Source organism: Chelonoidis abingdonii, chromosome 4, assembly GCF_003597395.2.
Source record: "Chelonoidis abingdonii isolate Lonesome George chromosome 4, CheloAbing_2.0, whole genome shotgun sequence".
NCBI lineage: Eukaryota > Metazoa > Chordata > Testudines > Testudinidae > Chelonoidis > Chelonoidis abingdonii.
In genome coordinates this window covers 82,408,865-82,434,580 of record NC_133772.1, presented here as the reverse complement: position 1 = coordinate 82,434,580, position 25,716 = coordinate 82,408,865, and the positions used below count along the sequence as shown (strand labels likewise).

At 45.6% G+C, this 25,716-nt stretch overlaps 2 protein-coding genes across 2 annotated transcripts in view; both read left to right on the top strand.

The window, feature by feature from the left end:
• The window catches only part of ARG2 (arginase 2), a 32,871-nt gene that overhangs the window by 5,258 nt on the left and 1,897 nt on the right, over positions 1–25,716 (top strand). Inside the window, exons 3-6 of the mRNA XM_032774755.2 lie at positions 17,282–17,459; positions 19,284–19,443; positions 24,297–24,391; positions 24,537–24,641. Coding sequence (XP_032630646.1) covers positions 17,282–17,459; positions 19,284–19,443; positions 24,297–24,391; positions 24,537–24,641 — 538 coding nt within the window. The remainder of the gene's footprint in view (positions 1–17,281; positions 17,460–19,283; positions 19,444–24,296; positions 24,392–24,536; positions 24,642–25,716) is intronic.
• Positions 12,041–25,716, top strand: part of LOC116821488 (retinol dehydrogenase 12-like) — a 64,270-nt gene continuing 50,594 nt past the window's right edge. Inside the window, exon 1 of the mRNA XM_075065381.1 lies at positions 12,041–12,046. The gene's annotated coding sequence lies outside the window, so the exon portion shown is untranslated. The remainder of the gene's footprint in view (positions 12,047–25,716) is intronic.

Genomic DNA, 25,716 nt, shown 5'->3' with positions numbered 1-25,716 from the left:
CCACTCCACAGTCATTCTGCACTGGCTCAGCCTGTATTGAACGCGGTTCTTGCTCCTGTCAAGCTTCCTTGTATACAGTTCATGAGCCATGGCATTAACGGGTAAGCGGGTCTCTCAAGGATCACAATGGCATTTCGACGTCCCCTACTGTGATTTGGCGTCTGGGAAAAAGTCCCGGCGTGCAGCTTCCCTGAACAGGCCCAGTGTTCCGAAAATGCGTGCATCATGCACCTTTCAAGGCCAGCCTGTGTAAATGTCAAGGAAACGCCCACGGGTGATCCACAAGCGCTTGTGAGAACCACAGAGAAATACCCCTTCTGATTAATTATCAGATGCCAGGTGGGGTGGTGCCAGAATAGAATATGCGTCCATCTATTGCCCTCTCCACAGTTAAGGAAAAGCAGGACATATTCAAACCTCTGACTGTACAGTTCAGCACCCTACCCCCCTGCCCTTTTATGTACTGTATTTTTAATAAATGATTTCTTGGCTTTTAAAACAGTTTTAGAGCGGGTTCCGCGGTAAGCAGCTTTCTATTTTAAGGATGGAAATGTTTGGGAGAGGAGGGGAGTTTGCTGCAAGTGCATGCATGCCTAGAATGTGGAAATACCCCATGATGTGGTCTATTACATTGCGGAATTGGCCTCTGTAAATCTCTTCAAAAGTTCAGCCCAGAGCTTGGCATGTGCTTCGCACAAGTTTATTAGGGAGAGCCACCACGTGGTCTTGTCCCAGTCAGGCTAATACGCGTCTGCGCCACTGTGCCGTGAGGGTCGGGGGGACCATTGCTGCCACAGGCAGCTGCAATAGGGACACAGGGCGGAACCGCATTGCTGTAGAAGACCCTCCCCGCTCTCTTCTCAGCGTGACCCTGCAGAGCGAATATCTGGCAGGATAAAATCGTGGAAAAATGAGGGATAGTATTCATGGCAGGCTTCTCCCCCCTTCCGCCCCCGCCTGCCCTCTGCTTCCCCAATGCACAGAAACCCCAGTAGCCCTTACAATGCTTTCAAAGTCTGGAGGCTTAAGCTTCCAAAATCTGGGTGCCTGGCATGAACCTCTAAGCTTAATTACCACTCAGATTGTCTCGCTGCACCAGCAAAATTCAGGGATTTGGCTCCTCGTGCTCCAAACCCTTCCTGGAGGGACCCCAGACCAGAGACTCTGAGTTCACACAAAGGAGGAAATAATCCACTTCCCTTCCTCACTCTTCCCACTGCCAGACTTTCCTCTCTGGGCTAACCGTGAGAGTTACTGATCAATCTGTCTTTACACTTAGGGAAACCCATTTGTGCAAAGCCATCTAGAATGTCCTGCACATTCCCCAGAGTCACGGTTCTTCTTAGCAGGATGCGATTAATGGCCCTGCAAACTTGCATCAACACGATTCCAACGGTCGACTTTCCCACTCTAAACTGGTTCGCGACCGATTGGTAACTGTCTGGAGTTGCCATCTTCCAGATTGCAATAACCACCTGCTTCTCCACTGACAGGGCAGCTCTCAATCTCATGTGCTTGCGCTGCAGGGTTGGGGCGAGCTCAGCACACAGTCCCATGAAAGTGGCTTTTCTCATCCAAAAGTTCTGCAGCCACTGCTCGTCATCCTATACTTGCAGGACGATGTGATCCCACCACTCAGTGCCTGTTTCCCGAGCCCAAAGGCTGCGTTCCACGGTGCTGAGCACATCCATTACTGCCACAAGCAATTTATTGTCATGCGCGTCAGGCGAATCGATATCGTCGGACTCCTCACTGTCACTTTGGAGCTGAAGGAATAGCTCCACTGCCAAACGTGATGTGCTGGTGACATTCATCAGCAAAGTCCTCAGCAGCTCGGGCTCCATTTCTAACAGAAATCATGCTGCAGACTCACAATGGTGTCAAACTGCTGGGATGTGTAGCGATGCACCATGTGGCGTTGGGACAGGAAGCGGAATGACCTACACCCTTCCGTCCCCTTCCCACAACCCACAGCGCCAAAATGGGACGAGGTGCTCTGTAGGATAGCTGCCCACAATGCACCACTCCCAACATCGCTGCAAATGCTGCAAATGTGGCCACACTGCAGCACTTTCCCTACACAGCTGTACGAAGACAGCTGTAACTCCCAGCGCTGTACAAATGTAGGTGTAGCCATACCCTTAAATATCTTTGGGGATCTGGACCTCAGTGTTTACTAACTTAAAATATCAGTGAAGCAAGGGAAGGACTTAATTTTTTTTTCTGGTCCCTTTTGAATATTAAAAATTTTCAAGGTCTTCTCTTCTTTTGTTGCTAAAATGCACTTTTTCCAGCACTGATATGAGCTGCTGCTTTTCTATTCATGTCTGTTGTTGTCTTAGTGTTTTATTGCTGCTTCAATTTCTGCAGCCTTGTTGATGAATAGGGTCAGGTGGTGTGTGGATTGCGATAGACTCTGCCAGAAGGGGCCCTCACTGACAAGCAATGACAGACTCAGTCAGCATCCGCAGGGGAGAGTTTTATATGGTAGGGACAGTCTATTGCAGTGTGGCGTAGAAGGTTAGGGAGGAAGTCACTGAGCGAGAGGGTGCTTTGTGTGTGGCTATTGTCCAATGAGGAATAAGATTGAAATTCAGCAAAGGATGTTTTATTTTTTCCCCTTAGCCTGGCAGGAGGGCTCTGAATATATAATATTGCTATAGTTCCTTTTTTCTTTTTGTTCTTTTGCATCTTTCTAATGTTACAGTAGATAATAAAGTGAATTTACAATAGCTGTTGTGTGCACAACACTTGGTTATGACTAGTCTAATTTTCTGGACCTAAATTCCACTATTAAACTCCTGATTCCCAACAAAGGAAATGAGTGAACAAAAACACTAAAAACCTTTCCCAAGATCTTAGTACTCTGTCAAAGGAACTAAGTGATTCCCCTTCCCCCACTGTTAGTCTTTAATAAGTGGGAGGAGGGAGGTAATATTGTGAGACTGAGAAGCTCCTTAAAGAGATGTGATAACATTTAACTGACATATGCAACATTGGAGAATGTCAGCCTCACATTAATGCAGCTTTTGAAGCACTCACATTCATTGTGTGTCCATAGTACATTCAGCATGGACGTGAGCGTGCAAAGAAAGCTTTTATGTGTAGTGTCCATACTCCCAACTAGTTCAAAGTGGGGTACATGCATGCATGTTGTGTGCACACCTGGCGATTACATGTGCCGGGCGCATGACTTGTCCCAGCCGAAGGTACAATGGAGGGTGGATTCTGTGGGTACATGGGAGCCTAAGTTAAAAGGCTTCTGCCTCCTTCTTCCCCTGCAGTAACATGAATTAACAAAGTGCAATATTAGTTAAAAACAAGTAGAAGAAGCTTATTTATTTGCGGGGTGGGCAGGACAGAAATTGTGGCTCCTCTTTTTCTTCTTGCTGGGGGGAGAGTGTATGTTTTAAATCTGTATTTGAAGTGATTAGTTTTCCTTGACTTATATTTGAAATAAATAAATAAAATAATGGTTCCTTGCTAATGCCCTGGAGTTGAAGTGGTAAAATGCATGAATTGTACCTCCTGATTCCTAGATCCTGTCTGCAAGCATCTTTGTTGCTCTGGATGCTGAGGGTATGTCTACACTCCCCATGTGAGCGTGCCTCCTAGGCTGGGTAGACAGAGACACATTAGCCCTGCTTAAGCTAGCACCCTAAAAATAAGGGTGTGGAAGTTGCAGCATGGGCTAGTCACCCAACATCTGCATCCTTATTTTTAGCATCCCAACTGGAGCAAAGCTAGCGCATCTCTGTCTACCTGGGCTGGGAGGCATATTCACAAGTGAAATGTAGAGGAGGCCGTGTGTGTGAACTCAGCATCAGGTTTTATTCCCCTTCCATCATCCCAGTTTTTCAGATAGATGTGCTTGTGCCTGAATTAGGGCTCAGATTGTTATAAATAGTTGTTAGCACAACTGCTTGCTTTGGGGTGGTGAAGGGAAAGGAAAGACTTTAAACTTTCCTGTCTATATTGCCCCTTTCACACCTTACCCTCAATAATTGATATTTTTGGGAGGGAATTTTCAGTTCCTGCCTTCTGTGCGCCACCCCCACCCCCCCACTCTCTGTCTCTCTCCCCCACCCCCTCGAGATCATCTGGACAGTGCCCCCACCCCCCGCTTATAATTTTCTGTGCTTCTTTCCAATGAAGACCTGAGCTGCCTCTTTCTTTCCCTTCACTCTGAGGTCACTACAGCAAGAGTTGCTGTTGATATTGCTGTCATCTAGCTGGCTGGGGCTCACGCTGCTTCTCAGCTGCTCTCTTGTGCTCTTACTGAGACAGAGGGATGGAGCCAAGAGGCAGAGAACATCCCAATCTTACACAACTTGGCTGAGATGAGTTTGAGCCCCTAACCTGCCTTTCATCCTCCCAGCAACAGCAAAGAACGGCCTCCATCAAAGACTTAAATAGATTTCCTGGGGTCAGCTGAAAAACTGGAGATGCAGGCATGAGGGCTAATGCACCAGACTCTTGAGCCAAAAGCTGTAGGTGAGAGAAATTTAGTCCTTCCTTATGTTACCAATAGCTAGGCATGGGACGACTTGTTTTTGTTTTTTGTTTTATAACTTTGAGAGATGTTTGTGTTTTTGAATTATTGATTTAAATTTTCAGTTTCACAAAATTATAGGATTTCAGCATTCATTTTTGTTAAAAATTTTCATAGTTGCTGAAAATTTAGCAGTGCGATTCAAAAACTTAAAGCTTTATACCTGTTAAAACACAATTGTCGACATCACATATCTAACTATACAAAGAAAGTATCCCTAAGTCAACAGAGCCTACCTGTTTTTAGTGTTTGTTTGCTAATCTGTTTGTAACAAGCCTAATTCAAAAGTCATTGGATTTTGACTCTAATAAGCTCTCAAGCATCATTTTTCTTTTTGTCTCTGTAAATTTCAGCTATTACTGATGAAGATTTCCATCCATTTGTGTGTGGGTGGTGAAATTGATATTTATTGACATCTACTGATAAAAATCTTGTCCTTTTAAGTTTGCTAGTAACCCCTGAGACTGACAAAATTTTAAAATCTAATTGGCCAAGTTTGTGATGCCTTATACTCAACTTGATGTCATTCTCTGTCTCAGCTGTGCTCATCCTCTCACTGGAAATTACAGTATTGACACATTGAATTGCTTATCTTCCAGACAGAAAGAAAAGAAATAAGAATGATGGTGTGGAATGGCCACGGAGGGAACAGGGGGTTACGGAGAGTCCGCCCAGTAGATGGGGATGGGAGCATGGCTTGTGGGGTGAAGAGAAGGAGCCCCTGGTGTGTAAAGTGAGTTTGGCCTACAGAAGCAACGTGGTGTGGGACACTTGGTGTAACTTTCATTGTTAATGCTGCCTGTCCAAGCTGACTGAAGTGCAGAAAAGTAAACAGGCTTGGACTGGCCTACAGTGATATTTCTTGAGAGGCCTCAGGACTTGGAGGCCCTTGACCTCTCCAATCAGTTGCAGGTGAAGTATAGACTCTCGGCAAACTGAAATCCACAGATCCCCATGGCAGTGGCATTTGCAGTCCCCTTTCCTAATAGAGAAGAAGACCCTCCTCAGAGCTTAGAAGGGGTAGGTAACCTCAGCTTGCACTACCACTGCCCTGATCACCCTGGGGGACACCTCTTTTGTCCTTGCAATGAAGGGCCTTGTGTCCCTAGTCTGCCCCTGCCTAGTTCTTGTGTGCTGACTAATACAATGATATGCTGTTTGGATCCCCAGATCACAGGAGATCAGGTTGTGATTTTAAAAACAAAAGCAACTCTTATTGAAGTTTAAAGATATGCCTGAGCTGCAGAGTGTGGTGGCCAGATGTGGATTTTTGGTTTGGATTGCTAGAGGGGAGGATTGGATTAGCTATGAAGTTTGGATCTGGATCCAACCTCCCAGTATGGCTCACTAGATAAGTAGGGGAACATAATGTCATGGAGGGCTAATGAACTGGCTTGTAGGGGTAGAGGGAGACTTGCAAAGAGAGGGTGCTATGATGTTGGGCTCTTCACTCACATAGTAGCTATCATAAGCCTTTCTCCCAAATCTGGACCTTAGCGTCCAAAATCTGGGTGCTTAGCATGAACCTCCAAGCTTAATTACCAGCTTGGATCTTATCTCGCTGCCACCAGACAGGAATTACAGCGCCTGCCTCGCTCTGGTCCCCCAAATTTCCCTGGAGGGACCCCAAGACCCAGAAGCTCTGAGTCTTACCGGCAAGGGAAATACTCCACTTCCCTTCCCCCTCCCTCTCCCACCCAGACTTTCCTCTCTGGGCTAACCTGAGAGTATTGATGCAATCTCTTTACATCACAATACCAAGAAGCATATCTCCTCTATTCCACAAAGAGACAAACCCCAAATACAAGGAAACAGAAATGATTCTATCTCTCTTTCCCCCTCCCACCAATTCCCTGGTGCTGCAGAGCTTATCCTCCGTAGATCTAACACAAAGAGAATTCCCTCCCCTTGTTCCTTAGCCTACCCAGAGAGAAAAACTCAAACAAGTCTTAAAAAGAAAACTTTATATAAAAAAAAGAAAGAAAAAAGACATCAAAATTTCTCTGTATCAAGATGACAATAATACAGGATCAATTGCTTAAAAGAAAAAAATGAATAAACAGTCTGATTCAAAAAGATATCCAATTTGAAACATTCCAGCAAGCTACACACATGTAAATACAACCAAAACAACATAAAAGCCTATATTGTTTTTCTACCTGTACTTACAATTTGGAAACAGAAGATTAGAAGATAGAAAGAAGCTTCTCATAGCTGAGAGACAGACCAAAGACACAGACCCAAGACAAAGAAGACCCACAAATTCCCTCCCTTAAGCTTTTAAAAAATCCGGTTTCCTGATTGGTCCTCTTGTCAGGTGTTTGGTTCCCTTTGTTAACCCTTTACAGGTAAAAGAAACATTAACCCTTAGCTATCTGTTTATGACAGTAGCAGAGTTTCATTCTTGTAAGGCTCAAGAGCTCTACATGGCATCTCAAAGCTCTCTAGGAGTAGAGCTCTGCTCTGGCTATGCAGGAGCAGCATCGCAGGGAGAAGGCAGCTGCTGTCAGCTGATTAACCTGAAAGGGAGAAGCTCTATACTCCTTTGTGACTAAGGGTACGTCTACACTATCTGTAGTGTAGATGCGATAGAGATTGATCTCTCTTCCCCCCGCACCGCCCGCCCCTCCCCCACCCAGTGTAGACCAGGCCTTAAAAGCCTACCACCTGCTTATCCAAAACAGCAAGTCAGCCTTTCTGCGCCCCCTCCCCCACAAGCTCTTAGAGGAGGTCCACTGTAGCAGGCTGGTCTCCTCCATGCTACCATAATGAATCACTCAGCTTCCTCTGGATGTCTGCTGAAGGGGCTGCAAAACTTTTAATTGCAAATGTTGTTACTGCTCATTATGTGCTAAGAGCTGGGCAATCAAATCTTGGACCCATGTATTCAAGAGATGATTAGGCTATGTCCATTGAAACAAGCCCCCACCCATTCCATTTAGATATCACCTGAACTCAGTTTGGTCATGGGACATATGCAGATGCCCAGTGGGATGTTTGCATGTAAATCCAACTAGGGATTTGGTATTCATGTGTCATAAACCTGGATCCCATCTCAGCCGTCTTCCTTAAAGGCTCAGCCCGTTAAAGCTCTTAAGCCTTTCCATGTTTCCAGGGCCAATTAAAAAAATATCAAATCCTGCCATTTATAAGGATTTCTTAAAAATCTGAGCTTCTGGCTTCATCTGTAAATCCCCCAAGTTGTATCCACACTAGCCTTTGTTTCTCATATTTCCCACTATTACTAATGCTTGTGCAGTGCAGTGACTGCTGAAGCACTTGTATAAACAGAATTATAGGTGACCGCTAGCATTTTAATCAGTGTGTCATCTGTTATGTACTTAGTGGGTCTAGACCAGTGGTCCCCAAACTGGGGGCCATGCCCTTCTTGGGGGCACAGAGAAATGTTCAGGGATGGGGGGAGCGCAGCAGGCCTGGGCCAGCCCCCACAGGGTGTGTGCCACTGGGGAGGGAGCACAACCCAGCCCCACTCTGCCCCCAGCTGTGCTCCAGCCCCGCCCCCAGTCACAGTCCTGACTGCAGCTCCGCTCCTGGTCCTGGTCCCAGTCCAGCCTCAGCTCTCTCCCCCAGCCTTGGGCCTAGGTCCTGGACCAGCCCCAGCCTTGACCCCCTTACCCTGACTGCTCCTGCCACACCAGTCAGCCAGGAGCCACAAGCCTGCTCCCAGCCCTGGCTCATGGGGTGAGGGGGCAGGGGGCACAACTTGAAAAGTTTGGGGACCACTGGGCTAGACTACAGTGGAGTCGAAGATGCTGGTTGCCACCATTCCCTTTTGTTCTCACCCATTGATAGCACCAGGGGAGCTGCGTCCATGTTAGTAGTGATGGAAAATATTTTCAGAAAACTCCCCTCTGGACAAAGGGCCCCAGTGTAATCTGATGCTGTGTGATCATTTCACCTGCCCTACAAAGCAAAATAGTATGAGCACTCTTCTCCAACATGCTGTTCATCTAAGGGCCTGTTGATACTAGGACGCTTTGACATTTTAACTATACCAGCATAATTAGTGTGCGGAACGCACCCCCCCCCAGCATAGATAGTAATACCAGTATAAAGGTGCTTATATCAGTATACTTTATTTTGCTTCCCAAATTAGAATAAGTTATACTAGTGTAAACACTGTTAAGTCCACACTAGGGTTTGTAGCAGTATATCTGCATCAGTAACAAATAAATCACCCCCCAGCAGACCTGGTTATACTGGTAGAACTTTCAAGCGCAGACCAGTCTGAAGTGGTATTAACTTCAAAGGCTAGTTACAGCCTATGAAGATGCCAACAATCAAAGCACAAACACTCAGCTTGGAGTCTGGACACTCATTAAATAATTAGCTGTCTGCTCCATAGCCCTCTTTATTACTGAAGGAGGCTCTTTTTCTTTGAAGTGGGACTTTCCTGTCACATGCCCTTTTTTGGGAAAATCCTCTGCATCACGATTGTTGGAATTTTTGCCCTTAGGTTTTGTCTGTATTCACATCTGTGACAGTTTAACTTCAGATTGGTTTAAAAATCATTACACTGCACTCTAATCACAGTGCAGATGCTCTTAATGTAATTTAAACCATGACATCAATTTAAGCTAAATTGATGTAAAATAGGAAACTTTATTTGCTGACTCTTCCTCTTGTGTGTCCATCCTCCTCTCCCCTTCTTCCCATCCCAAGTTTTACTAAGATGAGTTCAGGCACTGGAGCAAAGAATAGAGAGCTCTTTGTTTTTCTTTCATCCCAAAGCACTTTAACAGTTTTTATGTATAAGTGGATCAGTTTATCTTGCTTAAATTCAGCTATCTCTGAGATAGAAGGAAAGAGGGAAGAATAGGGTTTCTATTGGAACCACACATGGGATTGATGCGGGGGCAGAACTTAGTTATCTGAACTGGATTTTGGCATATTCCTTGTTTTAAGTGATATGGAATCTTTAACAGCCATTTTGTTGGTTGAGACTTGGTTTTGCCTCATCTGAAAGACTCAGACATATGAGGTCTGAAAAAGCTTGAAATTTGCACAGTTTTTTCAGGAACCCATAAAGTGTTTTGTGTTTTTGTGTGGAAGAGGCAACTTTCAGTGGCAAAACCATCAGGCAAAATATCAGGAATTTGGCACCCAAATCAGCTGTCAAAAAGCTAAACTGCACTGTAGGGTTTTCTTTTTTTGTTTGTTTTTGTTTTTCTGCGGGGGGTGTGTGTAAAAATGTGAAGTGATCTGGTAATGCTGAGTTGTCTCTTCCCCCATGAGTCTTTTGGAAGTGCTGTTAGTATCAGAAGGAACTGGGGAAAGCAGTGTCATTCCTGCTTTGGTTTTTCTTTACCTGCCTGGGAAAATCAATGTTATCTCATGTAATGGTAAAGAACAAGGAGCTTGTTGCTGGGGAGAGATTCATTATAGTGGGACCAGGTGTGGCTGTCATGTCCTTGGTAGGGTTTCTATTAGGAACGTGCTGCTTTGCTGGCTTTAAGCTCATTGTGGGCTTGAAGGAAATTGGAAATGTAAGTGAGGGAGGATTCTTATGCTGGGGCTTGGACACCTGGAGAAGACCGTAAAGGGTTAAATACCATGGGAAACTTGGGGAAAGCGGTGTAAAATGGATGTCAGAATAGTTATGATAAATACAAATTCACATTCTCTGGCTTCTTGCCACCTTCCAGGGATTCCGCAGAACTGGCTACCCTGGTATCTGGAGTTGCCAGTAATAGGACCTGTGACGTAACATGACAATGTTACTGTGTTGCACAACACATTGAGGTTGCATCAGAATATCCTGCTCTGATGCAGCTCTACCATGGAAATGTTTCCCAAGCCTAGAAACTGATTTTTTTGGGCACCCATTAACATCAGAGAGCCCAGACCCCGTGTGACACTGACTCACATGGGAGGAGTCTGGGAAATGTCAGGGTTTGTGGACAACCTTGAGAGCACTGAGTTTAAATGGTAGCTGACTGGTTTGGTTTTGTGGGTAGGCAGAAGATAGTAGAGATCATCGAGTGTTAAAACAGATTCTGATTAAAGACATGTTTTCTTGGAACTAGATCTCATAATATGTGCAGAGAAGGAGGGTGAGGGTATTGGGGTGTGAAATGTAATGGATGAGATAGCCCTATTAAACCATTCAGTGCATCCCCCTGTCAGTGCTTGCATATATGAGTGTGTGTATGTGTGTATATATATAATATAAAAAAAATCAGTGGATGTTTTTTCAGCCCTAGTTTTAAACTTATTATGCTCTGATGCTTCTCCAGTAAGAGACTTTTCCACAGTTTAGTAAGTCTAAACATTGCTGCTTCTATTCTGCCCTCTTGTTTCAGAGCTGATAACACAATCCCTAGATGTTGTGCCACTTGGGTGTCCTAGATTCACATCTATAGGGAAGACAGCATCTCCCCACCCTCCTGTCAATAGGAGAGATTTTTCTCTGCTTAGCCTAGTGCAGAGGTAGGCAAACTACTAGTCCCTGGCCCTTCCTCTGCTGTTCCCCCTCCTCCCACAGCCTCAGCTCGCTGTGCCACCAGCACGCTATGTGGTGGGGCTGCGAGCTCCTGCCGGGCAGCATGGCTTCATGGCTGGCTCTGGCTGGGCGGCGCAGCTGCCAGTCCTGTTTCTCTGAGCAGCATGGTAAGGGGGCAGGTAGGGGGGTTGGATAAGGGGCAGGGAGTCCCCGGGGGCAGTCAGGGGACAGGGAGCAGGTGGCAGTTGGATGGGGTGGAGGTTCTGAAGGGAGGGGTGGTCAGAGGATGGGGAATGGGGGGTTGGATAGGCGTGGGAGTCCCAGGGGGCCTGTCAGGGGGCAGGGGTGTGGATAGGGGTCGGGGAAGTCAGGGGACAGGGAGCAGGGGGGGTTGGATGGGTGTGGGGTTCTGAGGGGGGTGGATAGGGGGCAGGAGCCAGGCTGTTTTGGGAGGCACAGCCTTCCCTACTCAGCCCTCCATACCGTTTCTGAACCCTGATGTGGCCCTCAGGCCAGAAAGTTTGCCCAACCGTGGCCTAGTGGATTAAAACTACTTCAGAACAGGCTTCTTTATGCATCGGTCATAATGAATGACTCATCTGCTAGCTCTCTAATCATATCCTCCTGCCGACATTCATACAGAAGTGACCGCAAGGCATACGTAGATGTACAAGTGGAGGCTAGTACATCCCGAGCTCATCACTATGACATGACAGCTACCAAAAAGCTACCTGGGTTCATTAGAGCCCAGGCTCCCTGGTCTGGTCTGGGGGAGGGATGGTTGTACCTAGTGGCCTCTTGCTTTGTACAGAGAAAAGGGAGCATTTAAGTGTGGTTTTTATAGATCATTCTCGGTTCCCCATGAAAGCCTTTCCATTTTGCTTCTTTACTTCATGACTCATGAGGCAGGCATCCACGGCAGTAATCTGAGATGGAAGAGCAATCATTGTATAAGCAGGATTACTGTTTTTGTGTGAGTAAACAGTTGCATAATGAAATATAGCAGTAAATGGTCAAAGTGGGACTTTCCGGTTGCTTGCATGGTGTATCACAGCCAGCCTTCTACATAATAGTCCAGGGTTTAGAATGGCAGCCTGGAAACTGCGTATGGAAGTCGTTCGGCTTTGTATCGTTTCCAATCCAGCCCAAGCAAACAGTGAATTGAAGCCATACCATCACTGGTTCATTCACCTGCACGTCCACCAATGTAATATACGCCATCACATGCCAGCAATGCCCCTCTGCTATGTACATCGGCCAAACTGGACAGTCACTACGGAAAAGGATAAATGGACAAAAATCAGATATCAGGAATGGCAATATACAAAAACCTGTAGGAGAGCACTTCAACCTCCCTGGCCACACTATAGCAGACCTTAAGGTGGCCATCCTGCAGCAAAAAAACTTCAGGACCAGACTTCAAAGAGAAACTGCTGAGCTTCAGTTCATCTGCAAATTTGACACCATCAGCTCAGGACTAAACAAAGACTCTGAATGCCTTGCCAATTACAGAACCAGTTTCTCCTCCCTTGGTTTTCACACCTCTACTGCTAGAACAGGGCCTCATCCTTCCTGATTGAACTAACCTCGTTATCTCTAGCTTGCTTGCTAGCATATATATACCTGCCCCTGGAAATTTCCACTACCTGCATCTGACGAAGTGGGTATTCACCCACGAAAGCTCATGCTCCAAAACGTCTGTTAGTCTATAAGGTGCCACAGGATTCTCTGCTGCTTTTACAGATCCAGACTAACGCGACTACCCCTCTGATAAGTGAATTGAAGGTCATTCCTGACTGATGATTTTCCAGTTGCCTCTTTGTGTGGTATCCCCATTCAATTCCCTGCATCACAAAAAACACCCCAGTGACAGTATCAGCAGAGAGGGCATGAAGACTGAATTTCCTTGTGATCTCTAGAGCTGCGGCTTCTGGTTCAGGAATGAGCTCCGTTGGCAGGGTGGTGCTGCTGCCTGCACTGTAGAGGCGTTGTGGTTAAATGGAGATCCTTTGTTTCCAGAACTATTGGGCCAGAAATAAAATTCCTCTAAATCTGTGCAGGGAAATTATCTGCTAGTTAAATGTTCCCACTTGTGGGAGCTAAGTGAAGAGGTGCATTTCACTTAAAGGGAAGGCTGGGAGTGAACATCATCCAGTCTGTTAGGACTTCTCCAAGTATCCAGGAGTTTGAGCATGTGCACCAAGGACAGCAGATCCCAAACAGTTTGATTAAATATGATCCTACGTTAAGTACACTAATGTAGATGCTTGGACAACTCTGAAATCAGGCTAATCCAGGTCAGTTTGTGCTGTCCCTTGGGAGTTGAGGGCAGGACTTGCTTGGCTGTCTGCATGTTCCTTTGGAGTAGCCAGGACGTGTTTGCTGGATTGCAGTATAGAACGTAAGCATCTGTTTGAAGTTCAGTTTTTTAAATTGTTTTGAAAATAGTCCTATCTATCAGATGGAAAGAATCTCTAAGCCCCATCTGAGCCCCACTTCAGGAACTAGTGCAGTGCTGATCCTATAATGTGTTCTCTTGTTCTTTGTTCAGTCAAGAATTAAATGTCTCAAGTGATGGAGCATTCTCCACTCGCCTGGAGATAATTCCACAGACAAATAGACTTTACTGGTAGGGAATATTTCCTCACATTCAATCTAAACTTTTGATTGCTCGGTTTCATGCCATTACTTTTGGTCCCATCCCCCTTGGATTGCTCTAACGCTTTTCTTCTGCTAGGTCATACTCTTAAATACTTCTAGGAATGTGGAAGATGAAGTATGAGGATCAGTACCTTCATTAAAGTCAGTGGAATCACTTTGTATTTAAACAGGTGCTGCAAAGATGAAAATCTGACCTTATGGGGTTAGTAGTAGTAGTAAGGTAGTGCCTAGAAGCTCCAACTAAACCTGGAGCCATATGTGCTAGGTGCTGTACAAACATACTAAGAGACAGGGATGGTGGGGAACTGCTTTATCTTGCACTTTGTCAGTTGCTTTTCTTCCTACATCCACCCCCAATTCTCCTCCCTTTGCTGTATAAATTACACTTGATTTGCATACTCACTGAATACCAAATGAAAGTGGCAAAACAGCATAACCTGCCTTCCATCCCTGTACACCACCATTTGACACAAGTTTGCTTACCTGCAATACAGATAGGACATTAGGTTTTTAAAAACTATTTGAACATTGGTCTTTTTACTAGTCGTGCCAGCATAAATGTGACACTCACACTAACATTCCCCTACCGCCCAAAACCACCAGCCAAAACCTGTAACAGAAACAACACCCTCCCATCCCAAAAAAGAGAGAGAGCAGAGTTTCTACCCTGAAACAAGGCAAGAGCCAGGTACTCCATGAAATCCATCACTAGGGTCTTGGCTATTGTGATGAATTGATTTTACATAGAAGGCTGTCAGATACTATGGTGAAAATTCTAAAATAGATAGCTAAGGTAGACAGTCTAACCCTGAAAACAGACTAACCAATTCCTCTCTCTGTTTTTAAATCACTTCAATTTCAGGTTCTTGGGCAATAACAAAGTGATGCAAAATGTGGGTTGTAAGTGCTACAGGGGAAGTTTTTAAAAAAGGTCATGAAAGTATTTCCATTTGATCTGAATTGATCTTCTTAAAGCTTGAGCCTGATTTGAGCTGATAGTGTCCTTTTTATCCATCATAAATCAGCCCTTAAATCATTTATTATGTTTCTCTGAGGTCTTTCCCATTTACAAACTGGGAACCTCTGTATAATAGAGGTTTATCTCTAGTCTTGGTAGGGAAGTGATGGCATCCAGTGTGACTATTGCTTAGCCTAGTAGGCAGAGGGAGGAACCCTGTGGGCTGAGAGTCCCTGTGACAGCTTTGACAGACAGGCGTAGAGGAACAGAATTGTCAGGCAGTGATCTATTTAGTCTTTAGCCAGCTATGTCTGGAGATGACTCCTTTTGAAACAGGTCTTTTCAACTACTGTTGATTAGGTCACAAGTGTGATAAGTTTGCTGGTCGCTTCCCAGTTTTCCAATGAAACTGTCTTCACCGCATGAAACAGACAGTTTAGCACAGCTGTCAGTTTCTATTCAGGAATGGCAGAAGATGTTGCAGTTCTGGACTGAGGTGTGTTGACAGTTGTTTGGAGATCCAGAACTGGTAGAGGTGGCTGCACAGGGAGTTTGGCTCAATATCTGCTCACGCTCTCTGCCTGGCATCGTTCTCTTCCTTTTTAAACATCATATTTCACGTGCATTTAAATCCTTTATTGCTTTGTTTTGCCTCTTAGGCTGCTTTCAGTGAGATAAACTAGTTTCATCAGCATAGAGGAGACAGTTCAAAAACATAGACGAGCACAGACAGAACTCCTAAAATGCTGATTGGTGCAGGAGGGCAGGGAGACCTTTCTGTACATAAGACAGTCCAACTATAATATTTTATGTGGCTGCTTTCTTAAAACTTGGTACAAAATATTAATTGAAATTAAGAAATAGAAGAAAAACAAAATATGCGCAGGATTGTATTTCAAACAGAGCAAAATCTCTTTATTCCCAGTTCTGTGCTGTCACCATAAGACAGTGTCCCAGCCTATTTTGTGTGTGTGTGTGTGTGCTTCTTGTTGTTAGTTGTAGTAAGCACAGTCAGGAAAGTAACAAATACTTTCCTCATGGATTCTATTCTCTAAATGGACGATCTACCTAATTCTCAATTACTGAGGGACAATCTCAGTGGAGATTGTCTCTCAGTAATTGAGAATTGAGATATATTGATATATTTTGCTTTCCACAACCAAATCTCTGTACAATTTTTCATGAGTGATGTTACCTGAGTGTTTAGATTTAACAATACAGTTTAGATATTAGAATCTGTTCACCAAAATTTGGGTTATTGCTGATTATGTACTCTATGTATCATGTGACTTTAAAAACAAACTTTGTATTTATGGATCATCTAAGCACTATACCCAAATGTACTGACACTCTTTTCCCAATCTATGTATTATATAATTTTTTAACATTAGCTTTAATAAAATTTCTAATACAGCTTGTAAGATCCTTGGAGTAGGACCCTTGTCTTGCTTATCTAAAGTCCCAGCGTCTGGTGCTTGAATAATATCTGGTAAGAAGAGTGTATTATAAAGGTTCCAGGAGCAGGCGAGTGTTTGCTCTTGAGAGTGTTTCATGTAGTCCTCCTCTTGGATGCACATTCTCAGCCAAGACTGTTAAGTCATCCAGAGAAATTTGAGCCAGACTCTGCAACTACGGAAAGCATTTGATGTGTCAGAGACAGGCACTTTGCTGGAAAAAGCCAGGCTGCTAAACCATCCCTTAAGGGTTCTTTACTGTCCCGCTTATCCTTGCTCCAAGCCCTAACTTTTTGCAGTTATTTTTGTACGAATATTTCCATAACAAAAGCAGGAAATGGAGAGGGAAATGCTTTTTGAAGACGCTGTGTCTCTTTTTAAAATATTTTTAGTTTTATTTCCAGGCATTTGTAAACAATTTTGAAGGTATTCATTTCACTGAATTGCCGGTGTCTCTAGTTGACATCCAGTTGACTTTGGTTTATTTACATAGTGTGACCTTGTTTGTTAAAATGCTGTGAAAGTTGGTTTGGTGTCGTCGTGGTTCTGATCCCTTTGCAGCACCCCTTTGGGGTGTGACTGAGTTATGTACTCACTCAGGTTCTAGTCCTCCAGATTGGGGCGGTCAGTAGTAAAGGGCTTAGGACAGAATTTCAGCCCTTCAGCTGAGTTCCTTTGGAGACGTACCCCTCCCAAGGGAACAAAGCAAAGAACACTGGCTGTGTTGCCTTAGTATGTCTTGTTCTCCCACCACACCCCTTTCACTGTCCATGTAAATGGACCCTAAAATGGTAATGCTGTTAATCATTAGTGGGTAGGAAGTGGTCTCTAATTTCTTGTTTACTCTGCAACCCTCACCAACTGCTGAATTTGTATCTGAGAATCCCATAGCTCTGTTGCCCTGTTCTGCTCTGCCCAGTGGGATGAGAAACCCAGGGAGGTTTTTCTGTGTAACACACTTAACTCCAGCCAGAGCTGGCTGGAAATTTCAGAGTTCTTTTCCTAATGGCTGAATTGGTGCTGTTGATTTAGTAAGTTGCCGGGGGGTGCCTGGTAGGGCAGTCTCCTAATAGTTGCTGGGGAGCACCTGTTTCTTTTGACGTAACCCAGTCACTGTGAGTGTATTTAGAATGCCTTTGGGGGTACTTGAATCCAGACTTAACCTTTTGCTTTTTGCTGCTGTGTGTTACCAGGTTGCCGAGTGTACGACTTTGGAGATCTGAGTTTCACTCAAGTGCCCAATGACGAGCTGTACAACAACCTGGTCAAATACCCACGCTCTGTGGGATTAGCCAGCCAGGTGCTGGCTGATGCTGTGAGCGGAGCAGTGGCTGCTGGACATAGCTGTGTAACTATGGGAGGTGACCATAGGTGAGTCAAGCCGGATGAAAGTGGTGGATGCCACTGAATGCCACAGATTGACTGTAAGCTGTGTGAGGTGGATTATCTCCTTTTGTTGGTGTAAATCAAAACTGAGATGAAAGGACAAGGGGTCTGGGGCCATGGAAGCTCTGCAAGGCACAGATTGGGAGAGTATCAAAGTTGCTTGCATGATGATAATGCTGTGAGTGTCTGCTACTCCCAGACCCCTTTCTCCTTTCCTGGCAGTACCATGTGGGGACATAACATTTGTTTTGTCTTTAATTCTGTGACTCCATGAACCAGCAGAATAAAAAAGTGATCTTAGAAAGTAACAGACAGCGGCGACTTTTGTTTCCAAATTCTGGAAGCTGCAAGTATTAAAAACCAATGATGCTGCTCTTTTTTGAGGGAATTCATATGGTTTATTTCACCTGTGTTGACTTTTGTGGACCCTAGGACAGGTGTGTAACTCTTTGGGGATCAGCTAGTTCTTAAAGGATTTTGGGGGAGGGGCTAGGGAGCCCTCTGATAAGAGAGTGAGTCCTAAGTCTACCTCCGTGTATCCCAGAGGTGGGCAAACTACTGCCCACAGGCCACATCTGGCCCACGGGACCCTCCTGCCCGGCCTCTCCCCTGCTGTCCCTCCTCCCCCACAGCCTCAGCTCATCCTGCTGCGGTGCAATGCTCTGGGCGGCAGGGCTGCAAGCTCTTGCTGGGCAGCACAGCTGCAGAGCTGGGGCCTGTGCTGCATGGTGGCATGGCTGGCTCCAGCTGGGCAACGTGGCTGCCTGTCCTGGTGCTCTAGGCAGTGCAGCTGTAGTGCCACCAGCCACCGGCACTCCAGGTAGCGTGGTAAGGGGGCAGGGAGCCGAGGGGGTTGGATAGAGGGCAGGGGAGTTGAGGGGGAGTTAAGAGGGCAGGAGGGTGGATAGAAAGTGGGGCGGTCAGAGGGCAGGGAACAGGGGGTTGAATGGGGGCAGGGATCCCCAGGAGGCATTTAGGAAGGATAGGGGGTTGGATGGGGTGGTGGAGGGTCCGGGGACTCTCAGAGGATAGGGAACGGGGGGCCGGGTGGAGCAGGAGTCCTGGGGGTCGGGGGGACAGGGAGCAGGGGGTGTGGATGGGCAGGAGTCCCAGGGGGGCCATCAGGGGGTGAGAAGCAGGGGGAGGTCAGATAGGGGGCAGGGCCAGGCCACAAGTGGCTGTTTGGGGAGGCACAGCCTCTCCTACCTGGCCCTCCATATAATTTTGGAAACCAGATGTGGCCCTCAGCCCAAAAAGTTTGCCCATCCCTAGTGTATCCTCTTCTTTCCCCTCCTCCAAATATCACATCCCTCTTGTCTCCGCCCCCAGACTGGAAACAGTGGGGAGGAGGTGGGCTGTGTCGAAATGAGGCAAAATGACTGCAGCGAACAATAGGGAGGCAGCAGAGAGTTTGCTTGGTGACTGTGCAAGATGAGCCTGCTAGGTAGGGGTGAGATGGGTTCTGGTGATGCTCCTCTGGACCTGGGACAGGTGAAGGCTAGGGAGGTGGGAGGACTCTTGGTAAGAGAGCCTGAAGGAAGGAAAAGAAAGCAAAGCCCTGCCCCCATATCCCAATACTAGTATACTCCTGCAGAGTTTTATGAAAGGTAGCCCAGTCCTCCTGTGAGCTAATGCAGAATCATGATGCCTAGTGGTACACATCACACTGATGTTCCTGTGGTGATGGCAGAGCTCCCTGGGATGAGATGTTGCAGTGCGAATATTGGACATTTGAAATGTGGCAACCTTGCTTGTCATAGCCCCTGGAATTGTTCAGTAGGACATATGTTTTTTTATGTACTTTTTCAGCTTGGCACTTGGTTCCATCAGTGGCCACACACGGCAGTGCCCTCACCTCTGTGTGATCTGGGTGGATGCACATGCCGATATCAACACCCCTCTCACAACTCAATCTGGAAACCTCCATGGACAGCCAGTCTCATTTCTGTTACGAGAGCTCCAGGATAAAGTAAGTGGCTCTAGGTTTTGTTGGGGAGAGGGGGAGGTGACTGTACAGCACACTATTTAATTTCAACTCTGGTGAAAGGTGCTGGTTTATCTGCCCCTGAGACTGATCTCCCATTTATCCCCTAGATAAGATAAAGTTACAGGCATCCTACATCTATAATCTGCTAGTGCTGAGAGAGACGTTGCTTATTCAGCTCTTGGCCTCTTTGTAGATACTGCCACCTAGGGGGCACTTACTGCCGGGGTGCTAGTGGATTTTGTGATAGACACGTCTGCTAGGAACTCGATGGAGAGCATCAGCCCATGTCACATAAGGTGCTTGATCTGGGTTTGAAGTGAGAGGCTTCATGTCCCATTGCCACTCAGTATCCTGTGCTAAAACAGACCTAATGCATCAGCAAAGGCTGCAGTCCAGCAACTGGCCACTGTGTGGAACCTGCATATTCTGGTAGCCAATACACAGAGACTGTTGTAGTGCGCAGGCAGCAGTTCTGCTGGGTGAGCCAAAAAGGGAGCCTCCCCTGTCTGAGCCTGTAGGAGCTGTGCCACGCTCATCCCTGCATAGCTCATATGCCTTTTACACTCCCCTTGTACATCTATATTTGCAACCGTTCCATATTTTGACCACCTAGGGGCCTGTCGGGGGCAGGTCCTGTATGGGCTGTCCTGATGCACTGCTCGAGCACTAGACATTCTAGTAAATGTTACAGTTCAGGGCTGCTTGTAGCCTGCTTGGCAAAGTGCCCTGGCTGATGGCCATTCTCTTTAAAGGCACAAGAAAAGTGGCCTGCTTCTGCAGCAGTCAAAAAGAGGCTTGATATTGGTGCACCTAGGGCATTTAATAACCACTCTGCCTTGACTGTAGCCTGGAAGCCCTCGTACAGGTTCCTATAGCATACTGTAGGAGTGCCATGGTAACCAGTACAGTGTCTGTGGCATCTGCAGCAGGGACCTAATTAGAAGTGAGCATGTCTGCTTCAGCCTTGGGTCCCGGTTAGAGAATGGGAGAGGGTCACGGCCTGCAGGTTGAGAATGGCAGCTGGAAATGCAGTACATCTGGCTCTCTTCACATATCCTACTTTGTCAGTATGCATATTCAGCACGTACTGGGTACCTGCTGCTTATGCATCAGGCTGTTTCTAAAAGGAGGTGTCATGGTATAATTCCCCACTCTGAACCTTAGCGTCCAAAAGATGGGGTACCAGCATGAATTCCTCTACACTTAATTACCAACTTAGAACCTGTAGCGCTGCCACCAACCAGGAATTCCAGTGCCTGGTACACTCTGGTCCCCCCAAAACCTTGCCCGGGGACCCCCAAGACCCAGACCCTCTGGATCTTAACACAAGGAAAGTAAACCCGAAAGTAAACCCTTTCCCCCACCGTTGCCTCTCCCAGGCTTCCCCTCCCTGGGTTACCCTGGAAGATCACTGTGATTCAAACTCCTTGAATCTTAAACAGAGAAGAAAATGCACCTTCCCCCCTCCTTCTCTCTCCCTGAGAGAGACAGTAATCCTAACATAGAGAGAAAATTAGCCTTTCTTTCCCCCTTCCCTCCTTTCTCCCCACCAATTCCCTGGTGAATCCAGACCCCATCCCTGGGGTCTCACACCAGAATAAAAAACAATCAGGTTCTAAACAAGAAACTTTTAATTAAAGAGAGAGAAAATTATCTTTGTAAATTTTAAAACGGAATAGGTACAGGGTTTTCAGCTAGACACTGGGATATCCTCCCAGTCCTAAATATACAGTACAAATTAAAATCCTTTTAGCAAAATATTATTTTGAACTCCTTCCAGCCAAATGCACATTGCAAATAAGAAAAAAAACATAAAGCTAACTTGCCATCTACTAGTACTTACTATTTGGAATCTATAAGAACTTATCAGGGAGATTGGAGAGAAACCTGGTTGCACGTCTGGTCCCTCTGAGCCCCCAGAGTGAACAACAACCAAATTTTAACAGCACACACAGAAACTTCCCTCCCTCAAGATTTGAAAGTGTCCTGTCCCCTGATTGGTTCTCTGATCAGGTGACAGCCAGGCTTGCTGAACTTGTTAACCCTTTACAGTCAAAAGAGATATAAAGTACTTCTGTTCTATTAACTCCTACTGTCTGTTTATGACAGGAGGATTTAACTGTTTGAAACAAGTGTTCAGTGTGGCATTACACACAATGGGAAGGAAATTATGCAGCCAAACCACCCTGAGCTGAATTCCCAGCAAATCCTGCAAGCTAAACTAGCTCCGCTTGTGCATTGGAAACCTCCAAGGAGCATCAATTAAGGTGGAAGTGGGCTCATTAGCACTGACCCCTCCTCCACTTAGTAAGGCAACTCCCATCTTTCCATAGGTTATGTATTTATACCTCCCTACTGTATGTTCCACTCCATACATCCAATGAAGTGGGTTTTAGCCCACGGAAGCTTATGCCCAAATAAATTTGTTAGTCTCTATATAAAAACAAGGAGTCTTTGTGGCACCTTAATCGTTGTTACTCAGTAGCGGCCTGTAAGTGAAAGTTCAGTGGCTTGGCTTTACCTGTAGTGGGCTTGGCTGTACATCTGAATGACCAGAGAGGGATTATGCATGAACCGATCTTTTATTTGTACTTGTTTAATAGATAAATTGTACTGATAGCTGGAAGGAGAGCTTACCTCTCCTGCCTAACTCGTGTAGCTCTTGCTGGGTCCTCCTTCACTCAGACCTATCGCCCAGAAGCATGAAGAATTCTCTGGTTCTACTCTTCTAGCTGTATTACCACACAACCTTTTCAAAGTGCTGTACACAGACTAGTCCCCGCCTCACCTTTAAAGTAGGTAGTAATGTCTTACACATGCTGTCTTGCCCAAGGTCACATCATCATAGTTGCAGAGGATTCCTAGCTTCCAGTCCTGGACTTAGTCTCTTAGGTCACTGACGTTGTGATGTCAGCGATTGTGACTCAGCGTGAGCTGTATGTTTGGCTCCTCACAGGCTGCCTCTCCATGGACACCCTCTCTCCCAGTGACAGGCTGGTGCTTGTACTTTGCTCAGGGTGGAATCTGCAGTTCCCCCCCTCTTAGACTGGGTCTCCAGATCGCTGCACTCCTGTTTACCAGCAGGTCCAAGTTGGGTTTGACCCCTGCTCTAGACTTTCTGTGATCAGTATAAAAAAAATGCATTGGACACTGAACAGCCTCTTCAAAGTATATATCCATAGGACCATGAGAGGAAAAGGGTTAAAACAGACCTGTATGTATATTGTCTTCCCTAAACCTTAGCCTTTCCTTGCATGTTCAGGCACCCCCACCACCACTGGAATTGGGCAAGATAGTCTGCACTAGAGCTGGGGCAGGGGCGGGGCTTCATGAAGAGGTGGAGTGGGGGCAGGGCCAAGGGCGGTGGGGGGGAGGTGTCAGTAATGTGGGCCTCGTGGTCATTTGAGTTTGAGACTCTGACCTAGAACATGCTGTTTCTAAAAAGAGATTTCCCATGTTCTTCACATCAGCCTTTGCCAGTTATTTACAGAGGAAAAACTTTGCTGTTGCTACTTCTTCAGCCCATCCACATAAATCCCACTGCAGGCGCTACAAATTCAGTGTTCACCTGGGACAGACAGACAAGGGTAACGTGCTGCTGAGGAATTAGTCCCATATTTTAAGTCAGAGCTGGGATTCAATTCTGTCTGTTTTTCCACTGCTGAGACACTGTGCACTAATCACTAACTGATTGGGGGTGGGAAAATTTCAGGGACAAACAGTGGGCTGGAACTTGAGAGATCTGAGTTAATTTCTCAAAATCCTGGCATGCCCTTAAGTTACTTTCTCTGTATGCCTTAGTTCTCATCTGTCAAATAGAACTAACTTCCCTGTTGCACAGGAGGATAAATTCACTAATGGTTGAGGTGCCCAGTTACTACGGTGAGAGCTGTAACAGAACCTAGTTTCACAATCAGTAAAACAGGGATAATGTTGATCCCCTACCCTTTGCAACTTATTTGTATCCTTATATGAAAGGTGCAAAGGAGTAGTCATTTTCAGCCCCCCCTGCAGTACAAAGGCCTTGCCAATCTGCTATTCTCACTCAATGGAAGTGGAGGAGGGAATCTGATTATTGACACAATTGCTGTATCACTGAAGTTGACCCTAGTTGGACCTCTCCTCTGTTGGCATTTGCTGCCACAGTTTTACTCCCTAGGAAGTCTGCTTTCTAGCTTAACTTCCACTAATGTGAGGTAGCCCCTTTTACCAAAGGCATTTCATAGCATGCAACTTCAGGGGAGGGGGGTGTTCCACACTGTTGAGTTGATTCTACCTTAATGGTACAGTCTCATGTACATAGTTATATGACCTTGTAGTGCCTCTTGTGCATAGATTTAAGTGCCTTAAAGTTACCTTTTGTCAGGCACTTGTACCCATCTGTGAAATGGATATAACTGAGGGAGAAAGGTTAAGTGATGTGATCAATTGATAGAGCAAGTTATTGTTAAAGCAGGACTAGAACCAGCCCCCTATTCTATCAGGCTATATGGTTTCCCTACACTGCTAGGCAGCCAGCAGCATAAGACAATACTAGGTTCATTTTTTTTAATGTTATGTTCCTTAAATGCTGTTTGTTTTAGAACAAATAGTACAAAAGGGGCAAGGTTGAGATTGTTAGGAAATCTTGATTTAGCCCTGTTCCCAATCTATTAGACCTTGCTTTTCTGTCCCCAGGAGGAATTCACTCTGGGCAGAGAGAGGGTAGCATGAGGAAGTGCATGTCAAAACTTTAACAAGTCCCTAAAATTATTTCCATTGTCAACTGGAAGCTTGTTAAACAGCTGCCACTAGAAGTCACTTCATAGCTATATACCACCATTCTCTGCTTGCAGATGCCACTGCTTCCTGGCTTTTCCTGGCTAAAGCCCTGCCTCTCAGCATCTGATATTGTCTACATTGGTCTGAGGGATGTGGATCCTGCTGAACAGTAAGTGCAAGACCACTGTGGAGGGGAGGACTTTTTCTTACTGGTGAAGTCAGAGCTGCATGTTCGCTTGTGCTACATATTTAAATGGCGTGGGCTGGTTATGAGGGCTTTAAATACTGAAAGTTTTTACATTTTCTTTCAACAGCTATATTTTGAAGAACTATGACATTCAGTATTATTCAATGAGAGATATTGATCGCCTTGGAATCCAAAAAGTTATGGAAAGGACATTTGAACAGCTAATGAGCAGGTACGTTGTCACTGAAGATGAACAGAAGGTATTTGTGTCAGACAAAACCTAAGTTCCTGAATTGTAAGCTGTTAACGTGTTAGAATCTCTAACCCATGCAAGTCTGAAGTATTACTTTCCACATCACCATTGAGTATCAGCACATCTTTCTCTGCTTTCTGTAATGATTTAAAAGGAAAGGGAGTGCTCAGTTACTGCTGGTGAAATGTAGCTGAGTGACAGTCCAATCCACAGCATAAGCACAGCACATCTAGCAGCTGTGCAAACTTCCAATAAGTATGCTTCAAGACTGAAGTCTGGTCTGTTGATTTTAATCCTTGGGTTCTTTGCTGACATTGCGATGAAATTACTGCACACTGGGTCTGGAACAACCCTACTATAACAACTGTTAGCTGCTACAAATGTGGGATGGACTCAAGTGCCTCCTTCACCCATATCTTGAATAATCCAGAACCTGGCTACTGAAGTTTGAGGAAAAGGTTAAGTCTGCACCATTTGATGCAGCTCAGACATATAGTAACCATAGAGTTTAGGTAGCTCATAATACCACCTCTCTCGTCCTGAATCTCCCTCTTCATTCGAGGTATTTTTTAGCCCTTATGGGTTGGAAATTCCTCCTGGTTAATATTTTCAGAGTTAACTGCTGCACTAATGCAAGTCTGCAGCCAGTTTGACACTAGAGTTGTAAGGGAGAGGACTTGTCCCATTCATCTTAATCATAGCCTCAGGGCTTACAAGATGCCTTGGAATTCAGTACTTCTGGTACAGACAGCTGCCTTTTGCTTTCTAGTTTTCCCTCCCAAGATTGCGCTAATGCTCTCTGCACTGTTCAATGGAGCCAGACAGCATGGATGGGGTGCCAGAGCTGGAACTGCTATCTTTGCTGTGCAGGGGCAGCGGAACAGATGATGTACTGGTGAAGTGACAAGCTTCCCCCTTTCCTGGCACATGCTTTAAGGAGGGTGAGGGAGAAAGAGAAACTCTGCTCTGGGAAGTTTTTTGAACATGGCATGCCTGGACAGTCCTGTAGGAGCCCAAATACAAGTTTACAGCATAAACACTTGAATGATTTCAT